The sequence below is a fragment of the Narcine bancroftii genome, chromosome 3 (genome assembly GCF_036971445.1).
Source record: "Narcine bancroftii isolate sNarBan1 chromosome 3, sNarBan1.hap1, whole genome shotgun sequence".
In the NCBI taxonomy this organism is placed as follows: Eukaryota; Metazoa; Chordata; class Chondrichthyes; order Torpediniformes; family Narcinidae; genus Narcine; species Narcine bancroftii.
In genome coordinates, this window is record NC_091471.1 from 322,532,837 (window position 1) to 322,553,041 (window position 20,205).

The 20,205-nt window shown below is 45.4% G+C and overlaps 1 protein-coding gene across 1 annotated transcript in view; it reads left to right on the forward strand.

Annotated features, from left to right (window-relative positions):
* The window catches only part of evpla (envoplakin a), a 120,671-nt gene that overhangs the window by 43,128 nt on the left and 57,338 nt on the right, over positions 1-20,205 (forward strand). Inside the window, exons 2-8 of the mRNA XM_069928996.1 lie at positions 259-346; positions 4,268-4,422; positions 9,188-9,311; positions 10,017-10,148; positions 11,090-11,131; positions 15,710-15,871; positions 18,692-18,799. Coding sequence (XP_069785097.1) covers positions 259-346; positions 4,268-4,422; positions 9,188-9,311; positions 10,017-10,148; positions 11,090-11,131; positions 15,710-15,871; positions 18,692-18,799 — 811 coding nt within the window. The remainder of the gene's footprint in view (positions 1-258; positions 347-4,267; positions 4,423-9,187; positions 9,312-10,016; positions 10,149-11,089; positions 11,132-15,709; positions 15,872-18,691; positions 18,800-20,205) is intronic.

Genomic DNA, 20,205 nt, shown 5'->3' on the forward strand with positions numbered 1-20,205 from the left:
GCCTGTTACCAAGCTGTATCTCAGTTTAAAGGTAATTGGCGAGAATGGCAAAAGTAACCTGAAAATGCAGTATCCACTATGGTGGAGGACATAGATGAAATGGAGAATTGGAGGCTGAAGGTTAGTCTGGTGGATGGAAGCAACTGGAAAAGGTTTTTTAAGGAGCTGACAAAAAGCATGATGGGCCAAATGGCCTTCCCAATGCTACATTTTCTGCATTGATCTGTGTCTCCTGATGATTCTTCTTCTTATTTCCAGTGATCTCCCAGTGCTGATATCGCGGATGCAGAAGAGTGGTGACCAGGTGGAGCGGGACATTTTGGACACCGAGGAGAAGCTGCGTGCGGTGAGCATGTCAAGGTCACGGGGCAAGGTTGTAGATGAGAGCATGTGGTTATTCAGCAAAACGATGCTGGATTGAACAAGAAATCATGGTGCCGCTTCCATAACTTCTGAACATCCTGGAGCATTTTCCATCCAGATGGATGCTTGTGAAATGCAGTAGCTTGTCACCATGCAGGGAGTTAGGCAGCATTGAGAAGATGGTCAGGCAGCATCCAAGGGCAGACTTCATCTCGATGCAGGGTCCTGATCTGAAACGTTGGCTGACTATTTCTCCCTATGGGTGCTCAGCTGTATTCCTGGATTTTCAGTTTTTTGTGTTTTACAAGGAAATTGGCCAGTTGGCCAACAGCAATAACTCCTGAACAACAGTGAACAAAGCAAGCACATCACTGTAAAGGAATAGCAGTGATCAGGATGGACACTTTGGTCTTCCCTTGAACAAAGCTTTGTGCAATTTCTTGACATACATCTCAGAAAGTTGATGGAACCTCTCTCTATGGCCTCGTCCAAATGAAGGTTGTGCTTCCTTCCTTCACTATCGCCATAAAACGATTACAGCACAGAAAGAGGCCAACTTGGTCCTTCTAGTCCATGATGAACATTTACATCCACCTAAACCCACTGACCCATGTAACGATTACAGCATAGAAAAAGGCCAACTTGGCCCTTCTAGTCCATGATGAACACTTACATCCACCTAAACCCACTGACCCATGTAACGATTACAGCACAGAAACAGGCCAACTTGGCCTGTAAGTCAAACAACAACCTTGGTTAGAAGTTTTGGAGACTTTTTCAGAGACAAATCCAGTAGATTCTCTTCCTCCACATTTTCCCATATGTCACAATATAAGTATTTACCTCATTCTCTTGTGAAAGTGACTCTCATATGTCCATCCATTCTATACAGGATTGCATTCCAGTGTGTGCTGTGAAATGATCATTTCACATGGATCTCTGGTGCTTTCGGTAACCACTTTAAATCTGCACCCTCTGCTTGCAAAGCTTCGTTATTGGAAATAGTCTCCTGCAATTCTTTCAAGGCCATTCTAAATTTTAAATCCATCACAATAAATGGAACAACTCCCTCGGCTTCCATCCTCAAGGACCCCCCCCCCCCCCCCCCACCCAGGCCATGCCCTCTTCACTCTGCTACCTTTGAGGAAAAGGTCCAGGAGCCTGAAGCCGAGCACCCAGCAGCACAAGGACAGCTTCTTCCCTACTGCCATCAGATTCCTGAAGGATCAATGAACCAGTGGAATGAGCTGCCATCTGATGTAGTGAATGCAGATTCAATCTTGAGTTTTAAAACTAAATTGGATAAATATATGGATGGGAGAGGTCTGGAGGGTTACAGAATGGGAGCAAGTCAGTGGGACTAGCTAGTTTTATTGGTCAGCACAGACCAGAAATGTCAAATGCCTGTTTTTCTGTGCTGCAACATTCATACTTTGACTTTTTGTGCACTATTAGTTTAGTTTAGGTATTTTCACTGTGAAGCTGCTGCAAAACAACAAATTTCATGACTTGTTCATGACGATAAATTCTGATTCTGAATCATCGCTGGAGCTCAGACAAGAGAAGGTTGTCTACTGAACTGCCATTCCCGATCACATTTCCCAAACCACAACTGCTCCAAAGCCTCATCTGCTGGAAAGTATTAACATTCAACGAGTTCAAGGGGTTGGTGCTTGAGAGCTTCCAAACTATGGTGGGACTGTTATATTGCATTTGATTTTGACAGTTCTCTATCCACCTTCTTTGCCTTGTTGTCTAGCATTGGAAGTAAATTTATCATTGTCGTCCAGATTTTGGATGTAGATCATGGTGTCTGGAATGACTGTGTAATTTTGAGAAACCACACAAGAGAAGGATGGAGGGAGGCAAATGAGAAAGTGTGCAGGTGACCACTGGTACAGCACTCAAAAATGCTGGAGAAACTCAGCAGATCAAAGAGCATCAATAGGAAGTTAAAAACAGTTGATGTTTTGGGCTTGAGCCCTTTGTCGAGAATGTCAAAAATCAGGCTTAAGTTGGGGGGGAAGAAAGGGGGGGGAAAAGCACAGCTTAACTGGTCGATGCAGGTGGAAGAGTAGAAGAGAAGGTAGCCAGGATGGGGGAGAGGCCAGTGGGGCAAAGAAGGCTGGTTCTCTGACAGGTGCAAGAATGGAAGTTGAAGGAAGGGAGACGAGAGGCTGAGGGAAAGAGAGAGACCAGGGAGGGATTAACAAGAGAGGGAGTGAGAATGGAGACCGTGGTATAAGGGGTGTGCACCATTCTTCGACATTGCTGCAGTCACAATCAGGAATTTGAAACCGTGAAAGGTGACTGCATCTTCATTTTCTGGTTCTCTATATATTGTGTTCAATGCAGAGTTGCATGGGTAAATAACAGGGATTCTATCTGGGGTGTAGATGATGCTCCATTGTTCTGCAGTCTTGAAAGAGCTGTGTTTTTGGAGGCTGTCCTGTGGTAGCATCCTTGGTTTTAGTTGTGACCTTGGGATGTCCTCTTTTCTGCGATGGATTGTGTGTAATAGTGATGTTGGTGATGGAAGTTTCCCTTTTACTGCTGGGGAAATCATATTCATTGATGTGACGTATAGAGTCTATGTTGGGCATGGCTATTCCTCGTAGTCGAGGATGATGGCATTCGTTCCGTTGATCCACCGAGTGAAGGCGCCTGTGTGTGGATTTGTTTAACGTGGACTTGATGTCGCGCTCCAAGAAGTACACAATACTTCACAAATCAACCAACTAGTTCCAGTGGCCTGGAAACCACGATGACTGGAGCTGATGGATTTGTAGTAGGCTTTGTCTGCCTTCACAGATATTGAGTTCAGAGAAACTCCTTCTGCCTATTCCACCATTGAGGTCTTGGTTGGATTGTTCTTTGTCAGGGACCTCACCCTCAATCTTACCACCATGGGTGGTCCTACCAGGAGGATTGCTCCAGATGGCATTGCTCTCGGGATCTCAGGACCACACAAGCTTCTCCACCACAACAAGGTGACAGTCCATGGAGAAGGATTGAATGTACCCATTTAAGAGATGTATCATGTGACCCACCACTCCCTTGTGGTCACAAGAACTTCACTGTCATGGAGCTTAGGAGTAACCACAAGTTGGATGGTGTCCCTCAAGTTGTCTTTCTTTCATTGAATATATTACCCTTTCTATTATTGTGAATCATTCAGTGCTCTCAGAGGAGAGATTCTGGGACCCACTACTTTCTGTACTATTGACCCAATCATGATCCATGTGACTGTGTTTTCTGGCACGTCCAGCATGGTGGCATGGCACCTGTCTATCCTCACACAGTACCCACAGATCACCACAGACCTGACAGTGCAAGGACGAGGTTGTGGATATACGAAGGAAGGAGGGGTAGGTGATATGATAGCTCTGCTGGGAACCAGCATGGAATGAGAGCATTGAATGGCCTCCTTCTATAAGATGGAACAGTCTCCTGGTTCTGAGATGGCAAGTTTGTTTATTGTACCAAGGTGTAGTGAGAAAGTTCAATTTCCGAGCAGTCCAGCAAGACATAGTACAGCAGTTAAAATCACAGTACAGAGTTACAGTGAGAGATCGATTAGAACAGAGAAAAATATATTATTTTACTTGTGAAACCTCCATTCAGGAGCCTGATGACAGCAGAAACTGTCTTTGAAACTGCTGGTGCCTGACCTGGCACTTGTTAATCTACTTCCCAATAGAAGGGGAGGGGAGGTGGTGAAGTCGGCAAGTCAGTGGGAAGTGTCGATGGAGAGGGGTGAGCGATGTTCACAAGTCTTTTGTAAGACAGCAAATTACACATTATTGAAGAAAGGAGAGAGAGAGGGACTTGCAGAAATGTGCACAGGCGCAATGCTCGTCAAGCACTGCAGATAGATTTGCTCTGTTTTTTTTGATCATTTCAGGATAAGTTAAACTACGAGAACAAGCGTCCATTCAAGTACGAGCCAGTGAACAAGGATAACTTAGCCCGGACGGAAGGACTCCTCAAGGACCTTTTCCTGGACGCTAACAAGGCAATAAAGCTGGGACATCCACAGGGGAAAGAGATTGAAGATGAGTGAGTTGAGAAACCTTTGTGTTCTGCAGGAGGATGTCTGGTCTGATAATCCAGAGGAAGCAAGTTCAAGTCCCACCAGGGCCTGCTGAGGATTTGAATTCCAGACAATTTGAAATTGCTAAGCTATGCTAACCATCCATCATCCAGGGGTTGGATGGTTACTGTACATTTGTGGATATGGACTTGTGCAGTCTATTCCAACTCCTAGTCCAAACTGAATACCATCCAAACTCTGGAGAATTTTGTTATCCATGTTAAAAGTAAAACCAGATTGGCGTGGTTAATGTAGTGGTTAGCACAACACTATTACAGTGCCAGCAACTTGGGTTCGAATCTGTCTGTAATGAGTTTGACCTGTAGTGGGTTTCTGAATTTTAAATTTTATACAAGTTAGACATGCAGCACGGTAATAAGCCCTTTTGGCCCATGAGCCTGTGCCACCCAATTACACCGAATTAACCTACAACCCAGTATGTTTCGAATGGTGAGACGAAACCAGGCTCCCGGGGAAAACCCACACAGACACAGGGAGAATGTACAAACTCCTAACAGACAGTGCAGGATTTGACCCCAAGTTCTGATCACTGGTGCTGTAACAGCTTGGCACTGACTGCTATGCCAACCGTGCATAGCACGGTTGTGTGGGATGGTAGGCTTATTGGATATAATTGGGCTGCATGGGTTTCAGGGCCTTCTCATGTGCTCTATCAATACAAAAAGATTGGACCAATGTTCCAGAAGAATCATTCCTCCCCCTATTATTACCATTAGAGATGCCTCTCCCTGCCCCCAAGTCTGAGGCATCTTCCCAACACCCTCAAGCTTTCAACCCTCTCCCCACCCATTTCTCCCATCCATTCATTTGCTGATCTGACCCTCCCCTACTGTCCATCTCATGTGTAGAATGAGCTGACAGTTGAAGTGGTGAATGTGGGCTTGATTTTGATATTTAATAAAAATTTGGACAGGTACATGGATTGGAGGGGTATGGAGTACGATGGTCCAGGTGGAGGTCAATGGGACGAGGCATTGCTTGGCTCAGACTAGAAGGGCCAAAGGGGCCTGTTTCTGTGTTGTAGTGTTCTCCAGTTTAGTTGGGACTTCCCCCACTGATTGGCAATTCTCACGACCTAATCCTGATCCAGAGGCCAATCGTTCTCCCATCAGCTGACCCTCACCCATCCACCAACTTGTCCTCATCCTGCCCACCACTTCTAGTCTGCCTTCACCCAACTCCACAGACCCTTTCGTTCTCATTCTACTTCATACACTTTCACTGCCACGCTTAACAATAGAACATTCCAGAACAGTACAGGCCCTTCAGCCCATAAACAACAATTTAGCCCTTCCCTCCCTCACAACCATCACCTTCTATATTTCATACACCCATGTACCTGTCTAAGAGTCTTTTGTACCAGCCTCGACCACCACCCCTACCAATGCATTCCATTCACCCATCCATCTCTGTTTAAAGAAACATAGCTCTGACATCTCCCCACTCACTGTGCCACAGGTTAAAGACACTGGCTGTCCACCCATCTAAGCCCCTCATTATCTTAAATACCTCTATAAGCCATCTCTCATCCTTTGTCGCTCCAGAGAGAAAAGCCCTAGCTCAGTCAACTTTGCTTCATAAGACATATTCAACCTAGGCCTAGTCAATCTCCTCTGGACCCTCTCCGAGCATCTGCATATTTCTTGTAATGAGGGGAGCAGCAGTGAATGCAGTACTGCAAGTGGACTGAAACTTGGAAGTCTGCAGACACTGTGAATGTAGTAAAAACACAGTGAATGGTGGAGGAACTCAGCTGGCTTGCAGTGTCCATGGGAGGTAAAGCATCGGTAATATATCTTCACCTCCTATGGATGCTGTGAGACCAGCTGAGCTCCACCAGCCATACTGCAAGTGTGGTCTTACCAGAGTTTTACAGATCTGCAACATCACCTCACGGCTCTTGAACTCAATCCCATGACTAATGAAGGCCAACGCACCGTACTTCTTTGGTCCCACCTTATCAATGTGCACAGCAACCTTGAGGGATCTATCAACCTGGACCCCAAGATCTTTCTGGTCTTCCATGCTGCTAAGAATCCTTCCATTAACCAACTGACCTGCTTTAACCTGTGACAACGTACAACACCTCCAGCCTTCGTGTCATCTGCAAACTTAATGACACACCCTTCCACTCCTTCATTCCAATTATTTATAAAAATCACAAAGAGCAGAGGTCCCAGACCTCGAAGCAGAACATGTCCCATCTCCTAAAACACTTTGCTTTCTGTAGGCAACCCAATATAAAAATCTCCCTCACTTATTGAGACTATCGACTAGGATCAGGCCATCACTGTGTTGTGACCACAGTATGTGCCAGGCATAAGATGTTCAGGAGTCATGGCCCAAACTGTCACGTTTAACTGCAATCCTGCGGCTCTCAGTGGCAACCTCTAATTGGCCGGTTAATGTACTTCTACTGGACCATCAACCAAATTTCCTGGCACAGGACCAGCTCCAGGTTACCACATAGACCAGAGCATGAGCCATCTGTCTAAATTACCTTTCCAATCATTCACAAAATGGGTGGCATGGTTGATGTAGCAGTTAGCACAATGCGGTTACAGCGCCAGCGATTGGGACTTGGATTTGAATCTGCGCTGTCTGTAAGGAGTTTAAACATTCTTCCTGATTCTGGGTGGGTTTTCCCGGTGTGGGGGGAGCAGATCCGGTTTATTCCCACCCTTCAAAAACGTACCAGGGGCGCAATTGGTTGGCACGGGCTCGTGGATGGAAGGGTCTGTTCCCGTGCTGTACGTTTAAATTTTAAAAAATTGTACACTGAAATTTGGCTACCATTGGGAAGGCCTGTTGGTATTATCCTGATGGCCCTCAAGTTAATTTCTTAGTGATGTTAAAATTGTTTGGGTCAGGAGTGATATCAGGGGCAGGATGTGTAAGGTGACAGATTTCCTTTCCAGTTTGGCCATGGTTACGATTGTTTTGCAATTATACAATTTTTCTTCTCCTTGGGATTTCACTTTGTGTTTCTGGATTGGAAATCAGTGACCTAACCCGTATCCTCAATACACATAATATTTTAAATGTTTAAAATTTTATTTACAGCACAGTTGAAGACATTTCTGGCCATTTAAAATAGTGCTACCCAATTACACCTAAATTAACCTACAACCACCTTTGTTTTGGAGGGTGAGAAGAAACAGGAGCTCTCGGAGGAAAACCCAAACAGACATGGGAGAAGGAGCTGGATTCAGACTTGGGTCACTGGTGCTGTACCACTGCAGGAGAGCCCCACACCCACACCCATGGCCCATAGAATCAGGGGACTAGACCACATTTGGGGCAATGTGTGTGATTCAGGTCACTGCACTACATGAAGGGCATGATTAAGATAGAGAGGGTGCAGCAAAAATTCACAAGGATATTGCTGTGAGTGGAGGGCTTGAGTTCTCAGGAGAGGCTGGATAGGCTGGGACTTCTCTTTGTGGTGTGAGGGAGTGAGGGGTGACCTTCGAAAGGAGCAGATAAGAGGGATGGTTACTGTCTTTTTCCCAGACTTGGGGAGTCTAAAGCTATGGGTTTAAGGTGCAAGGGGATAGACTGCAAGGGGATCTGAAGGCCACGGTTTTCCACCCAGAGGGTGGTGGATTTGGGGAACAAGCTTCCAGTAGAGGTAGGTCCAATTTTAAAATACAGTTCAGATCAAATGCAGCCAAATGGGGTGGCTTCAGTTGGACAACTTGGTCAGCATGGATGATGGGCCGAAGAGCCTGTTTCCAAGCTGTAAAATTATGACTCTGCAGCAAATCACAACCACATTCACAAGGGAGATTTCTCACTGATGATGTACAGTTTTGCTCATGATGCCCACCTACTGAACACATATTAAAGAAAAAATGAAATTAAAAGACTGTTACTGATGGAACTGGGAAGTTCCCATTAGCCAGAATATCAGAGTCTGGCTATCACTGAGGGTTTACTATGCTCTGTGGCATGATTAACAATGTGGAAGGATAGAGGGATCTTGGGGTCCAGGTCTAGGTTGAGATTCTGCACAAGTTGATACAATGGTTAAGAAGGTGTACGGTGTATTGGCTTTCATTCATCGGAGGGCTGTGGTCAAGAGTGGTGAAGAAATGTGGCTGCTCCATAAAACTCAGGTTTACCCACACTTGGATGTGTTGTCTTCAGTTCTGGTCATCTCATTACAAGAAGAATGGAGATGTTTTAAAGATGGTACAGAGGAGATTAACCAGGATGCTGCCATGATGGGAGAACATGTAATGTGAAGCAAGTTGACATACCTAGGGCTTTTCTCTGTGAAACAATAGAGAAGTGACTTAACAAAGGTATACAAGATTATGAGGGACATCGATAAGGTGGACAATCAGCACCTTGTTCTTGGGGCAACTGTTTAAGTTGAGTGCATTCTGATATCAAGCACCAGAGACCAGGAAATGGCTGCCCAGGAGGTGAGCATGAGGTGCCAGGTGTTACTGACGAGTAAGGCTCGCAGATTACAAAAGATCAACATACTCAAGGAGTAAGCAACAGGTTGGTGTGGAGCATATTGTTGATGCACATTGTCTGTACCTTCCTTCATTATGGGGTGACTCTTCTGACCCTGCACGTGACACTGCCATGGTTGGACTTAATGGCATGACACAAAACATTCAGTTATGGTGGGATTAGAATTGGTCATTGAGAAGGAAGTGACAGTTCTTGACATGGTTAAAATCTGCTTCTGTTTAGCATCAAGAGAATGCATGACCGCTGGGTGCAACAATGTTCAGTATATCGGGATCTCTACGAGAAGCTTAAACTGCCCAATATTGATAAATCCATCAATTGGGAAGACATCCTGGCACAGAAGCAGGTACGGTAATCAGATGGCTGGAGACAGCTTGAGAGAGTTTCATTGCCCTCTTTCCTGCTGTACTTGCTGACTGCGTGCAGTGCGTCATGTACTATGGTCAATCCCTGACTCAAAGTAGGCAATGAGGACAAAACTACAATTTGCTGGAGGAACTCAGTGGGTCAAACAGCATCCAGCATGGTAACAGACCATCTCGGCCCACGACTCCGTGCCTCCCAAATACACCCAATTAGCACATTTCAAATTGTGGGAGGAAACTGGAGCCCATGCAGACGTAGAGAGAACGTACAAGCTCCTTACATCCATGGAAGATTAAAATCGGTTGGCCTTTCAGACCAGTGCCCATCATTCCAGAGCATTCTTCCTCCCCCATGGATGCTGCTCACCTGTTGAGCTCCTCCAGCAGATTGTTTGGTTGCAAATGCCTGTGGATCTGTAGACTGACGGAACACTGATTTGTAGAAAACCTCTCCCCTTCCTCATCATCCCTCTTAAGTTACATGTAGATACTCACCTGCTTAGTCACAGACAGCCATACCACTCGCTCGCAGTCACACAGACTGCCATCCCCATCGCCATCTGGTACACTCACTCCCATCTCCTTTGCTCTCTTTGTTATACAATAACCCTTACCTCCCTCCCCCTCAGTGATATACATTGCCTCAGCCACATGCATCTTAGCACTCTTTCTTTCACTAATCACAGCTCGAGATCAATGAAGGTGGCTATGGACCGCAGCTGCCAGAACTGGAACAACAGGTTGCATCCCACTACATACTGAGTAGAGAAATCGAAGCCTATGGACCACAGATTAATAGCCAGAACATTTCCAAACCGGTAAGTCAGAACAGCAAAGACGTTTGGGTCATGCCTCAATCCTGGAATTTATTTTGGAGATCGCCAGCCTTTTAATTAATTTTTTTAAAGTTTAGATGTACAACACGGTCACGGTTACAGGCCCTTCTGGCCCACGAGTCCTTGGTGCCCAAAACCCCCAATTAACCTACAATCCCTGGTACATTTTGAAAGGTGGGAATGAACCGGAGGCACTGGGGAAAACCCACACAGACACGGGGAAAGCGTACAAACTCCTTGCAGATAGTGCGGGATTCAAACCATTGTCACTGGCGTTATAACAGCGTGGCTCAAACTCTGCCACTATTTTTGGTTGGGTGTATTTGTGGGCATTTACCTTTTACCTCTGAGTTCATTCAAGATTCAAAGAGATGGGTTGGGGGGTAAGTCTTGGGATTTAGACCATGTCCCCTGCAGGAATGGAGACAATTTCCATTCTAGTTGAAGGTGCCATCAGTCTGGTTCAGTGGTTTGCACACACTTCTAGTTGGAAGATTTCGATCCGGTGCCGAGGTCAGGATAAAACCCAAGTCTCTGGCAATATGAGGCAGCACCCCTGGCTTCTGCTGCCCTGAGTGATCTGAGAATTAGTTCACCAATGTCCACCAAGGCAAACCTCAGGACTTTGGTGAAATAACTCAGTCAGCAATAGTACAGCAACTAAAATGGTCACGATTGTGTTGAATTTATGAATTGGCTTTGATTATGTTCGTTGAGTGATGTTGAAGCCATATATTCAAGACTTCCTGCCAGAAGGGGATCACATTAACAGTGAGAAAAGGTTTAAGGTAACATGCTGGTTGAATGTTGTGCAACAAGCATTTCAAGAGTTGATAAACTGTACTGCAGCCAAGCGTAGGAAAGCTGTTTGAAAGATAAATTTGGCAGAAGTACGTTGTTTAATCATTTTTATTTTCTCACAGGAGGAACTCAAGAACGTTCAGAAGCAGTACAAAAAGCTAGTGGTGAGTCACTGTTTCCCACATGCAAGTGATCTCTGAAGTGATCGTCAGTGAGCCTGTGTCAGGATGTGGAATGCTGTTCATCGCAGGTCCAATCTGTTGATGAACCCTAGAGTAGCATTCTTGCCTTCAGAGGTTGGGCTATGGAATATGAGATGTTTTGTGGCAGTGGTTAGACTGCACTTTGAGTATTTATTGTGTGCATGGAATATAGTCACCGTACTATTGGAAGGATGTTGTGCACTAGAAAGGAGGCTCACCACAATGTTGCCTAGATTGAAGGACTTTAGTTATTGGGAGACATGGAAGGTACATTCTGGACTTCCTAACAGAAAGACCATGGTCTGGCTGGGTTGGCTGCAGAATGCTGAGCACCATCACACTGAGCACTGGTGCCCCTCAGGGCTGTGTACTCTGCCTGATCTTGATACTGCATCACCAGATCCAGCTTTAAGAGAGTCATTAGTTTGCTGATGACACGACAGTAGTTGGCCTTATCAGCAACAAGACATAGGAGCAGAAATAGACCAGTCAGCCCAATGAATAGGTCCTGCCATTTAACCATTTCCCCGCTCAGACCCACTGCCTGGCCTTCTCCCCATAACCTTTGATGCCCTGACTAATAAAGAACCTATCAATTTCTGTCCTAAATATGCCCAATGACCTGGCCTCCACAACCATCTGTGGCAACAGATTCTACAGATTCACCACCCTCTGGCTGAGAAATTCCTCCACATCTCCATTCTAAGCGGATGCCCTTCAATCCTGAAGTTGTGCCCTCTTGTCCTATATTCCCAATGTAGGAGAGACCTTTCAACATCTACTCTGTCCACGCCTTTCAACTTTGTTTCAATGAAATCCCTCCTCATTCTCATAAATTCCAACAGATACAGGCCAAGAGCTCCTCGTGTTAACCATTTCATTCTCAGAATCATCCTTGAACTCTCTCCAACGTCAGCACATCTTTTCTTAAATAAATAGCCCAAAACTGCTCACAATACTGTGTGAGGTCTCATTAGTGGCAGATAAAGCCTCAACATCACATCCCTGCTCTTGTGCTCTATTTCTCTTGAAATGAATGCCAGCATTTCACTTGCCTTCTTTACTACTGACTCAACCTGCAGGTTTACCTTCAGGCTCTCCTTTACGAGGATTCCCAGGTCCCTTTGCATCTGGGTATTTTCAATTTACTCCCCATTTAAAAAATAGTCTACTCATTTATTTTTTTATATTAAAGTGCATGACTGTACATTTTCCAACATTATATTTCATTTTCCGCTTTTTTACCAGTTCTCCTAATCTGTCTATGTCCTTCTGTAGCCTCCGTGTTTCTTCCACACGACCTACTCCTCCACTTACCTTCATATTGTCTGCAAACTTGGCCACAAACGCATTCGTTCTATAACCCAAATCATTAATATACAACATTAAAAGAAGTGGCCCCACACCGACCCCCTGTGGACACCACCAGCAACTGGCAGCCAATCAGAATATGATCCCTGTCTTCCAACTCTCTGGTATCTATCTGTCAGTCAGCCAATGCTCTACCCGTGCTAGTATGGTTCTTGTTATATCACGGGCTCATAGTGTTAAGTAGCTTCATGTGTAGCACCTTGTCAAAGGCCTTCAAAGGACAACATCCACCTTATCTCTCTTATCCAGCTGGCTGGTCACTCCCTCAAAGAATTCCAATAGGTTTGTCAAGCAAGATATTCCCTTAAGGAAACTATACTGGCTTTAGTCTATCCTGTTACGTGCCTCCAATTTCTCCGTAACCTCCAAATGACTCCAACATCTTTCCAACCACTGACGTCAGACTAACAGGTCTATAATTTCCTTTGCACTGCCCCCTCCCTTCGTGGAGTGACATCTGGGACCTTATCAGAATCTATTGATTCCTGAAAGATCATTACCAATCCCTCCACACTCTCTCCCCATGCTTCTTTCAGAACCTGCAAGTGCTATTTAGCCACACGACACTTCCAATACGGTTTGGAGGGTTGCCACTTCACCGTTTTTATGGACCATAAGCCTCTCACTTTTGCCTTCAGCAAAATATCAGACCCGTGGTCGGCCAGGCAGCAATGCCACTTGTCATACATTTCTGAATTCACAACGGATGTGCATCATGTCTCAGGGAAAAACAATCTGGTCGCTGATGTGCTATCCAGACCGACAATGCATCATATCCAGGGTGGTGTTGATATCTCTGACTTGGCCAGTGCACAGGCCATGGATCGCAATGTTCAGGCGTATGGTACTGCCATTACCAACCTGGACATACAGCGGGTGGCATCACAACTAGGCAGCCTATTCTGCTTTGTGACATGTCTTTGGGCTACCCTTGACCGGTGATTCTGGGATCTTGGAGGTGATATCTTTTTAACCAAATTCACAACTTGCCTCATCCCTCCATCGGAGCAACCGTCAAGCTCATGGCAACTAAATACGTATGGCATGGACTTAAGAAGGACAGTGGGCCCAGACGTGTACCTCCTGCCAGACTTCAAAAATTCAGCGTCACACCAAGGCACCTCTCCAATCTTTCCCTGCGGTACGCCAGTGTTTTGAACATGTGCTTGTAGTCCTGGTTGGACCATTGCCAGTATCTCAGAAATGAGATACCTCCTGATGGTCACAGATCGATTCACGCGCTGGGCAGAGGCCACTCAAAGCCCAACTCATTAGGCCCAATTGGATCAATGAGTTACTGTGGGTCTGCTGGGAGTGCACACTGCCCCCAAGGAAGACATGCCAGCATCTTCTGCGGAGATGGTTTACTGTTCAATTCTCTCGGTTCCACGTGACGTTCACTTCTCGTTCAACTCTGACCTGGACGAGCTTCAGCAACTTCGAAGCAGCGTCACATTTAGTAAACCTATTCCAAACAACTGGCATGTAACCCCTAAACAGTATGTGCCTCCACCTCTTCTCGATGCTGACTTTGTGTTTGTGCACAGACAGGTCCCAGGAGCACAGTTGCAACGGCCGTATGATGGCCCTTTCCAAGTGATTAAGAGGTTGTGTATACTTTGGACATTGGGGAGCATTTGTGACTGTTTAGTGTGGACAGACTCAAGCCTGCACATATGGATCCTACTTCCCCTATTCGTTACCCCAAGCTCAGGCGACGAGGGTGTCCGCCAAAGGCGCATGTGGCCAGTTCATTTGTTTTGGGCGATGATTCTGGGGGGGGGTTGGTGTAGCGGGCTGAGCAGGTGCATAACACGGTATCGCGAACCGTTGCTGGTGCGGCTCACCAGCAGATGCGCGGATCTGCTGGCTGGGCCACTATGCACTCACCTGGGGAATGGACCACCTACATACAGAACTGCGTGCTAAGCAATGGCTTGCTGGGTTGCTATGCCATTTTCTAGAGGGCACGGGGCTTCTACTGTGTTTACTTTAAACCCACCAGCCCTGCAGATTGGCGGCAAACACATAGTGACATCACCCCCTATCCTGTGGAGCCTGGGATGGGAAGGATATAAAAGAAGGATGGCAAACTCATATAACCCTAGGTATATGTGTTGATTTAGTGGTTCTACCGGAGTGGAACCTTTACCTTTACATACAGACAAATGATTCACATGCAGGACAAGTATCTTAGCTATACAAATAAACAAATAAATAACATTTGCTTTGTACAAATGAGAGTCAGGGAATGGAGGGGTGTGGATCATGTCCAAATGGTAGAGTTGCCCTTTGATTTGGGCACCATGTTCAGGACAGGCACGTTGGCCATAGGGCCAGTCCCTGTGCCCTTCAGTGTTTGATGCAGCTTTACTGCTCTATTATATTTCACCATCAATGGCATCGCCCACAAACATGAAGTGGAAGCCTATGCCATGACCATCTCTGACCATGACCATCAGTGTCAACCAGTTATCTAAACATTATCCTGTGAAGTCCCCTCACTGGTGATAACATGCCCAAAATTTTCTCCTCCTTAAACTCTTTCTGTATTCCGTGTTTTATTCCTCTCTGAATTTCATTGTCTCTTCTGACAATTCCTTCACTTTCTGTTCGTCTTTTGGATAGTTTCTGGACCCAGGTCAGAGGCTTTGCTCCTCCTGCTTGCACTAAATTTAATTTTAGATATAAATACAGACATACAGTGCAGGGTAACATGCCCTTTCTGCCACTAGCACATGCTGCCCAATTACACCCAATTGACCAACAATCCTCGGTATGTTTCGAAGGGTGGGAGGAAACTGGAGACCCAGGGAAAACCACGCAGACACAGGGAGAACGTACAAACTCCTTAAAGACAGCATTGGATTTGAACCCTGGTCCTGATCGCTGGTGCTATAATGGCATTGCACTGACCACTACATCAACTGTGCTGCCCCAAGCCACTCTTGGCCAAATCCAGTCAGAATCCTGCACCTAACTCCTCTGTCCCCATCCAGTTTCATGGTTTGGTTCCTCAGTCTCACATGACACCACCTACTAATCCAGAGCACACACTGTCCATGAGTTTGAGAGGGCCTGGGTAGCTGTGGCTTTATCGTCAGTCCTCAGTTATAGAGAGTTGCCTCAATGGTGGTGCCCAGAAACATTGCATTTGTTTTTATGCAGGACTCCTCCAAGTTGCGTGAACACCAGCTGGACAGTCTCTACAACTACATGCAGGACTGCACCAAGCAGCTGGTGTTCATGAATGATCAACAGGACAAAATCCAGATGCAGGACTGGAGCGACAAGATGCTGGAGCCAGAGGAATTGCGTAAACAGTATGAGGTGCATGGGGCTTCTTAAACAATGTCATCAGTATGCTCTTGTCTTAATACCAATGATGAGTTGGTACATATGTGTGTGGCCTCCATCAGTCGTGGTCAACCGTGGGTAGTCACTGAAGCTGGAGTGGCCTTTCCAGGGTGCAAGCCAGGGCAGAGTTAATATGGTGGGACCCCCCCTCCCCAATGCTAATGAAAGTTCCAAAGGAACGATGATGGTTGATACAGTTGGTGCCAGCAGCATCGCAGGAGTTGCCGAGCTGGTGCTGAGTACCGCAGCCTTTGACTCCGGATTTTTCCTCAGTGTTTACTCCCAAAGCCTTTCCCATAAATGGGTATAGCTTCAAAGCAGCAGAGGATTGATATCGGAAATTTTCCCTTTCCTAGATGAGTTAACCAGCCCCATTTACCCAGATCAACTGGTTTCAGGGCACCAGTGGCCCGCCTTTGACCCTTCTTTCAGTGAGAAGAGCTCCGCCGGGTGTAAAACCTGTGCCATATGTGAAGGTCAGACGCTGTTTGAGACTCACCCCATGTCGAGCATTTGTGTGGCAGGGGGAGCTCGTCCCCACCACCACCCTTTGGCTATGACAACCTTTAGACTTAAAATGGGTTAATTTAACTGTGACATGAGTGTTTATTGTCACATACATAAATGTAAGTGCAGACACACAGAAATTCTTGCTTCCAACGATGGCAAGATGTATTTCACTGGTTATTTCTGTAAATCCATTTCCCTTCAGGGCCATATTCTTCACATCATCTACTTCATGCTTCAGACATAATCTCAAGAGGCCCGGTAGCATCTGTGGAGGGAGATGGATGGTCAATGTTTTGGATTGGGACCCAACCAAGGTTTCTGTCCTTAGATGGTGACTGACCATTTCTCTCGACGGATGCTGGCTGATCTACAACCTCTCTTTCTTTACTCCAGTTTCAGCATCTGCCTCCCAATCGCCAAGATGGTCCACTCCATAATATCACCAGACTCAAGCTACCCTTCTGCTGAAACCTCCTAAATCTTTCTAGCCACCAGAGGTGACCATTCAAATACACTCCTGGCCAAATGTCCACCTTCCAACTTACAGCAAACTAAAATCATCCAATTATCTGCTCTCCATATTTCCCCTCAGTCTGTCTGCTAGGCACAAGGCGATTTGCTTCTCCTCCACTTTTGTTGATGTGAAGGTAACTGATGAGTTCAACGTGGGAACTGCAGATGCTTCCACAGGAGGTGGTGATGGGAGAGAGGGAGGGTGGTTCATTAGGAGGTTGTCACCTTCTGCCCCTAACATGGCACTGTGTGCTCCTGAGCACCATCCTGAATGCTCCACTTTCATAGGCCAGAGATCCTCCATGGGGATGTTCGTCAGTCGACAACAATGTGTTCATGTCTGATCTGACAAGAACTTAACTTACATCCTCACCTTCAATTTCAAATTCAAACTCACTTAAAAATCTTTAAAATTTTCAAACTTCCCCTTTTGAGATAACCGCACTCTTTCCATCCTGGTTTCTTACACTTTCATTGTGGGAATGTTTTCAGATGCCTGGGTTCTAAGACCTGAAATTCTGTCCTTAGATGGCTCACCACCCATCTCAATATCAGCTGGTAGCTGAGTCATGGGGTTGGGTTCAAATTTTATTTCAAAGGCAAACATGGAAATCTCATTTTGCACGATACCAAGCAGAACATCCTATCTGCTCAAAGAAGATCCGACAAATTCCCCCTCATGTTGAGCTGATCAAAACATCATCCAGATCAAAACAAGTCTGGTTGATGATAGACTTGGCTGCAGTTTGGAGAGACGAATTGACACTATGTTTGCCAGAAAGACTAATTGGTTGTTTCAGAAAGCACACTTCATGAACCATCCTCCCTCTCACCCCATCAGCACCTTCTGCCCTGTCTGTAGAAGAAATTGGAGTTCCTGTGTTGAACTCGTCAATCACCTTAGTACCAATAAAACTGGAGGGGAAGCAAGTCATCCTCTTTCCCCAGAAACTACCTGAGAGGAAACGAGGAGAACACAAATTCAGATGATTCTAATCTAATGCAAGTTGGACGACGGGCATCTGTCCAGGAGTGCAGTTGAATGGTCAACTCTGGTGTTCAAAAAGACTTTGGAGGTTTCAATAGCGGATGGCTTGTGACATTGTGGCATGTAGGCAGACTCGATGGGCTGAATAGCTGGTTTCTCTCCTCCGCCTGCTTGTCTTATTATTGAGTAGCCTGTCCTGGTGATTGAAAGGAAGATATGATAAACTAAGAGAAATTCAGATGCTGTACAGCAGCCCTTATATTCATCTGAAATCAGGTTGAGATGAAGGATGTGGTGCAGTGGTTCAACTATTTGATCAGTAATCTAGTGGCCTGGGCAAGCATCACCACAGCATCTGGGAAATTCCAATTCATTTATCAATTTAGAATTTGGAACAATTATTCCAAGCATCAATTATCTTCTCCCCAAAGCTGATTGTTTGGTTGTGAATCTGACTCATTCGTAATCCCCCAAGAAGAGATCCACCTTCCTTACTTGATCTGGCTCATTTGTGATCCCAATCTTGTTGACTCTTAAAAAATTGTGGTCCTATAAACTACAATTGTCACCATCTTCTTATAGACCAGTTAGAGCTGGATAATAAATGTCTGACATTTTGAAGATTAAATTGTAAAAAATCTTCTTCTGCCACTCTTATCTAGATTGTGCAATAGGTTGAACCCAAAGTCCAGTTTGCAATTATGTCTCAAATCTCAATATCCTCAATGTTCAAGACAAAATTCACAATGAAAAGTTGTTCACTCTTTCTAATTTTCCTCTAGAGTTTCAAAGAAAATGGGCTGCTGGCTGAGGAAGAAGCTGTCAACAGAATTCAGGATGATGGAGAAAATCTGATGAAACTGAAGCATCCAGGCAGCCCTGCAATTGAAGTACTGACAGAGCACATATCGGGGATGACCAGATCAGCTATTGACCCATACACCTCAGAGCAGACCAGTCCAGGGCCACATATTACTGACTCAAATGAATATTGTCAATCACATTTAGAAACTATTAAAGCATCCAGATCATTCAATATCAAATCTTTCCATTCCAAAGAGATCTACGAGGCTAATACCTGAGATGAGAGGATTGTCCTATGACCAGCTTGCATTAGTGGGAGAGTCTCGAAGGAGGGGACATAGTTGAGGCTAATACCTGAGATGAAAGGATTGCCCTATGACCAGCTTGCATTAGTGGGAGAATCTCGAAGGAGGGGACATAGTTGCAAGATTAGGGGTGGCCACTTCAAATGGTAATGAATCTCTGGAGTTTTCTGCCATTAAGAATTGTGGAGATTGGATAATTGGGCATCTTGGAAGAGGAACCAGGTAACATTTTGGAAAATTGGGGAATTGAGGACTCCAGGGAATAGGTAGAGAAGAAGAGATAAGGTCAGGGGCAGATTATTTATGATCATGTTGAACTGCAGGACAGGCCCCAATTGCTGCCTCCTACTGCTATTATCTCGATAGTTTTTTAGATGAAACAGACAAATTGAAACATTCCAAACTGAATATCATACTCAATACAAATCAATCAAGTTGACATCATAATATCAATCAAATTGAACCATTCTGAGCCCACCAAATAGAACTAATGGAGCCAAATCTAAGCCAGGGCCTTAATGGAAATTATTATGTTTCTCAGATAGGGAGAGAAGTGGGTGTCGTTCAATCAACAAGATATTCAGGCTTGTTTCTCAGCTCTTTTCTGACATCATATATACACTAGATATAGTGGCTAATCAGTGTCAGGGTTGGAAGAGAAGCTACAGGAGCTGAAACTCAGGAGCATTGGCAGTTCATGTTCTGAATCACAAACTTCATTAGGAATAGCAAGAGAAAGACAGAAGGGTATGGGGGAAGGGGAAGGGTGCAGCATGGCAGATGACAGGTGAATGCAGACCAGAGGGAAAACAAATCAATGATAGGAGGTAGAGGCAGATTGAGGAAGATCGACTCTGAGATGGTGGTGGTAGATGGTCATGGAATGAAAGGACGTGGGTGAGGAGTTGGAGAAAGGAAGGTATGGGCAATAGGGAAAGTTGACAGGGCTGTGGAGGGAAAAGAGGAGAAATTGGACCAGAGAGGATTGAGAAAATCTGGAGGAGTTGAGGCGTTCAACAAAAAAAGGGATGCTTTGTAAATTGGAGAAGCTGATGTTGATGCCGTCTGGTTGGAAAGTGCCAAGATGGTGCTATTCCACCAATTTGTCATTAACATACATCAGTATGGGGATGGGAACTGGAATTGGAGTAGCTGGTCACCGTAAGTTCCTGGCTGTTGTGGGGATT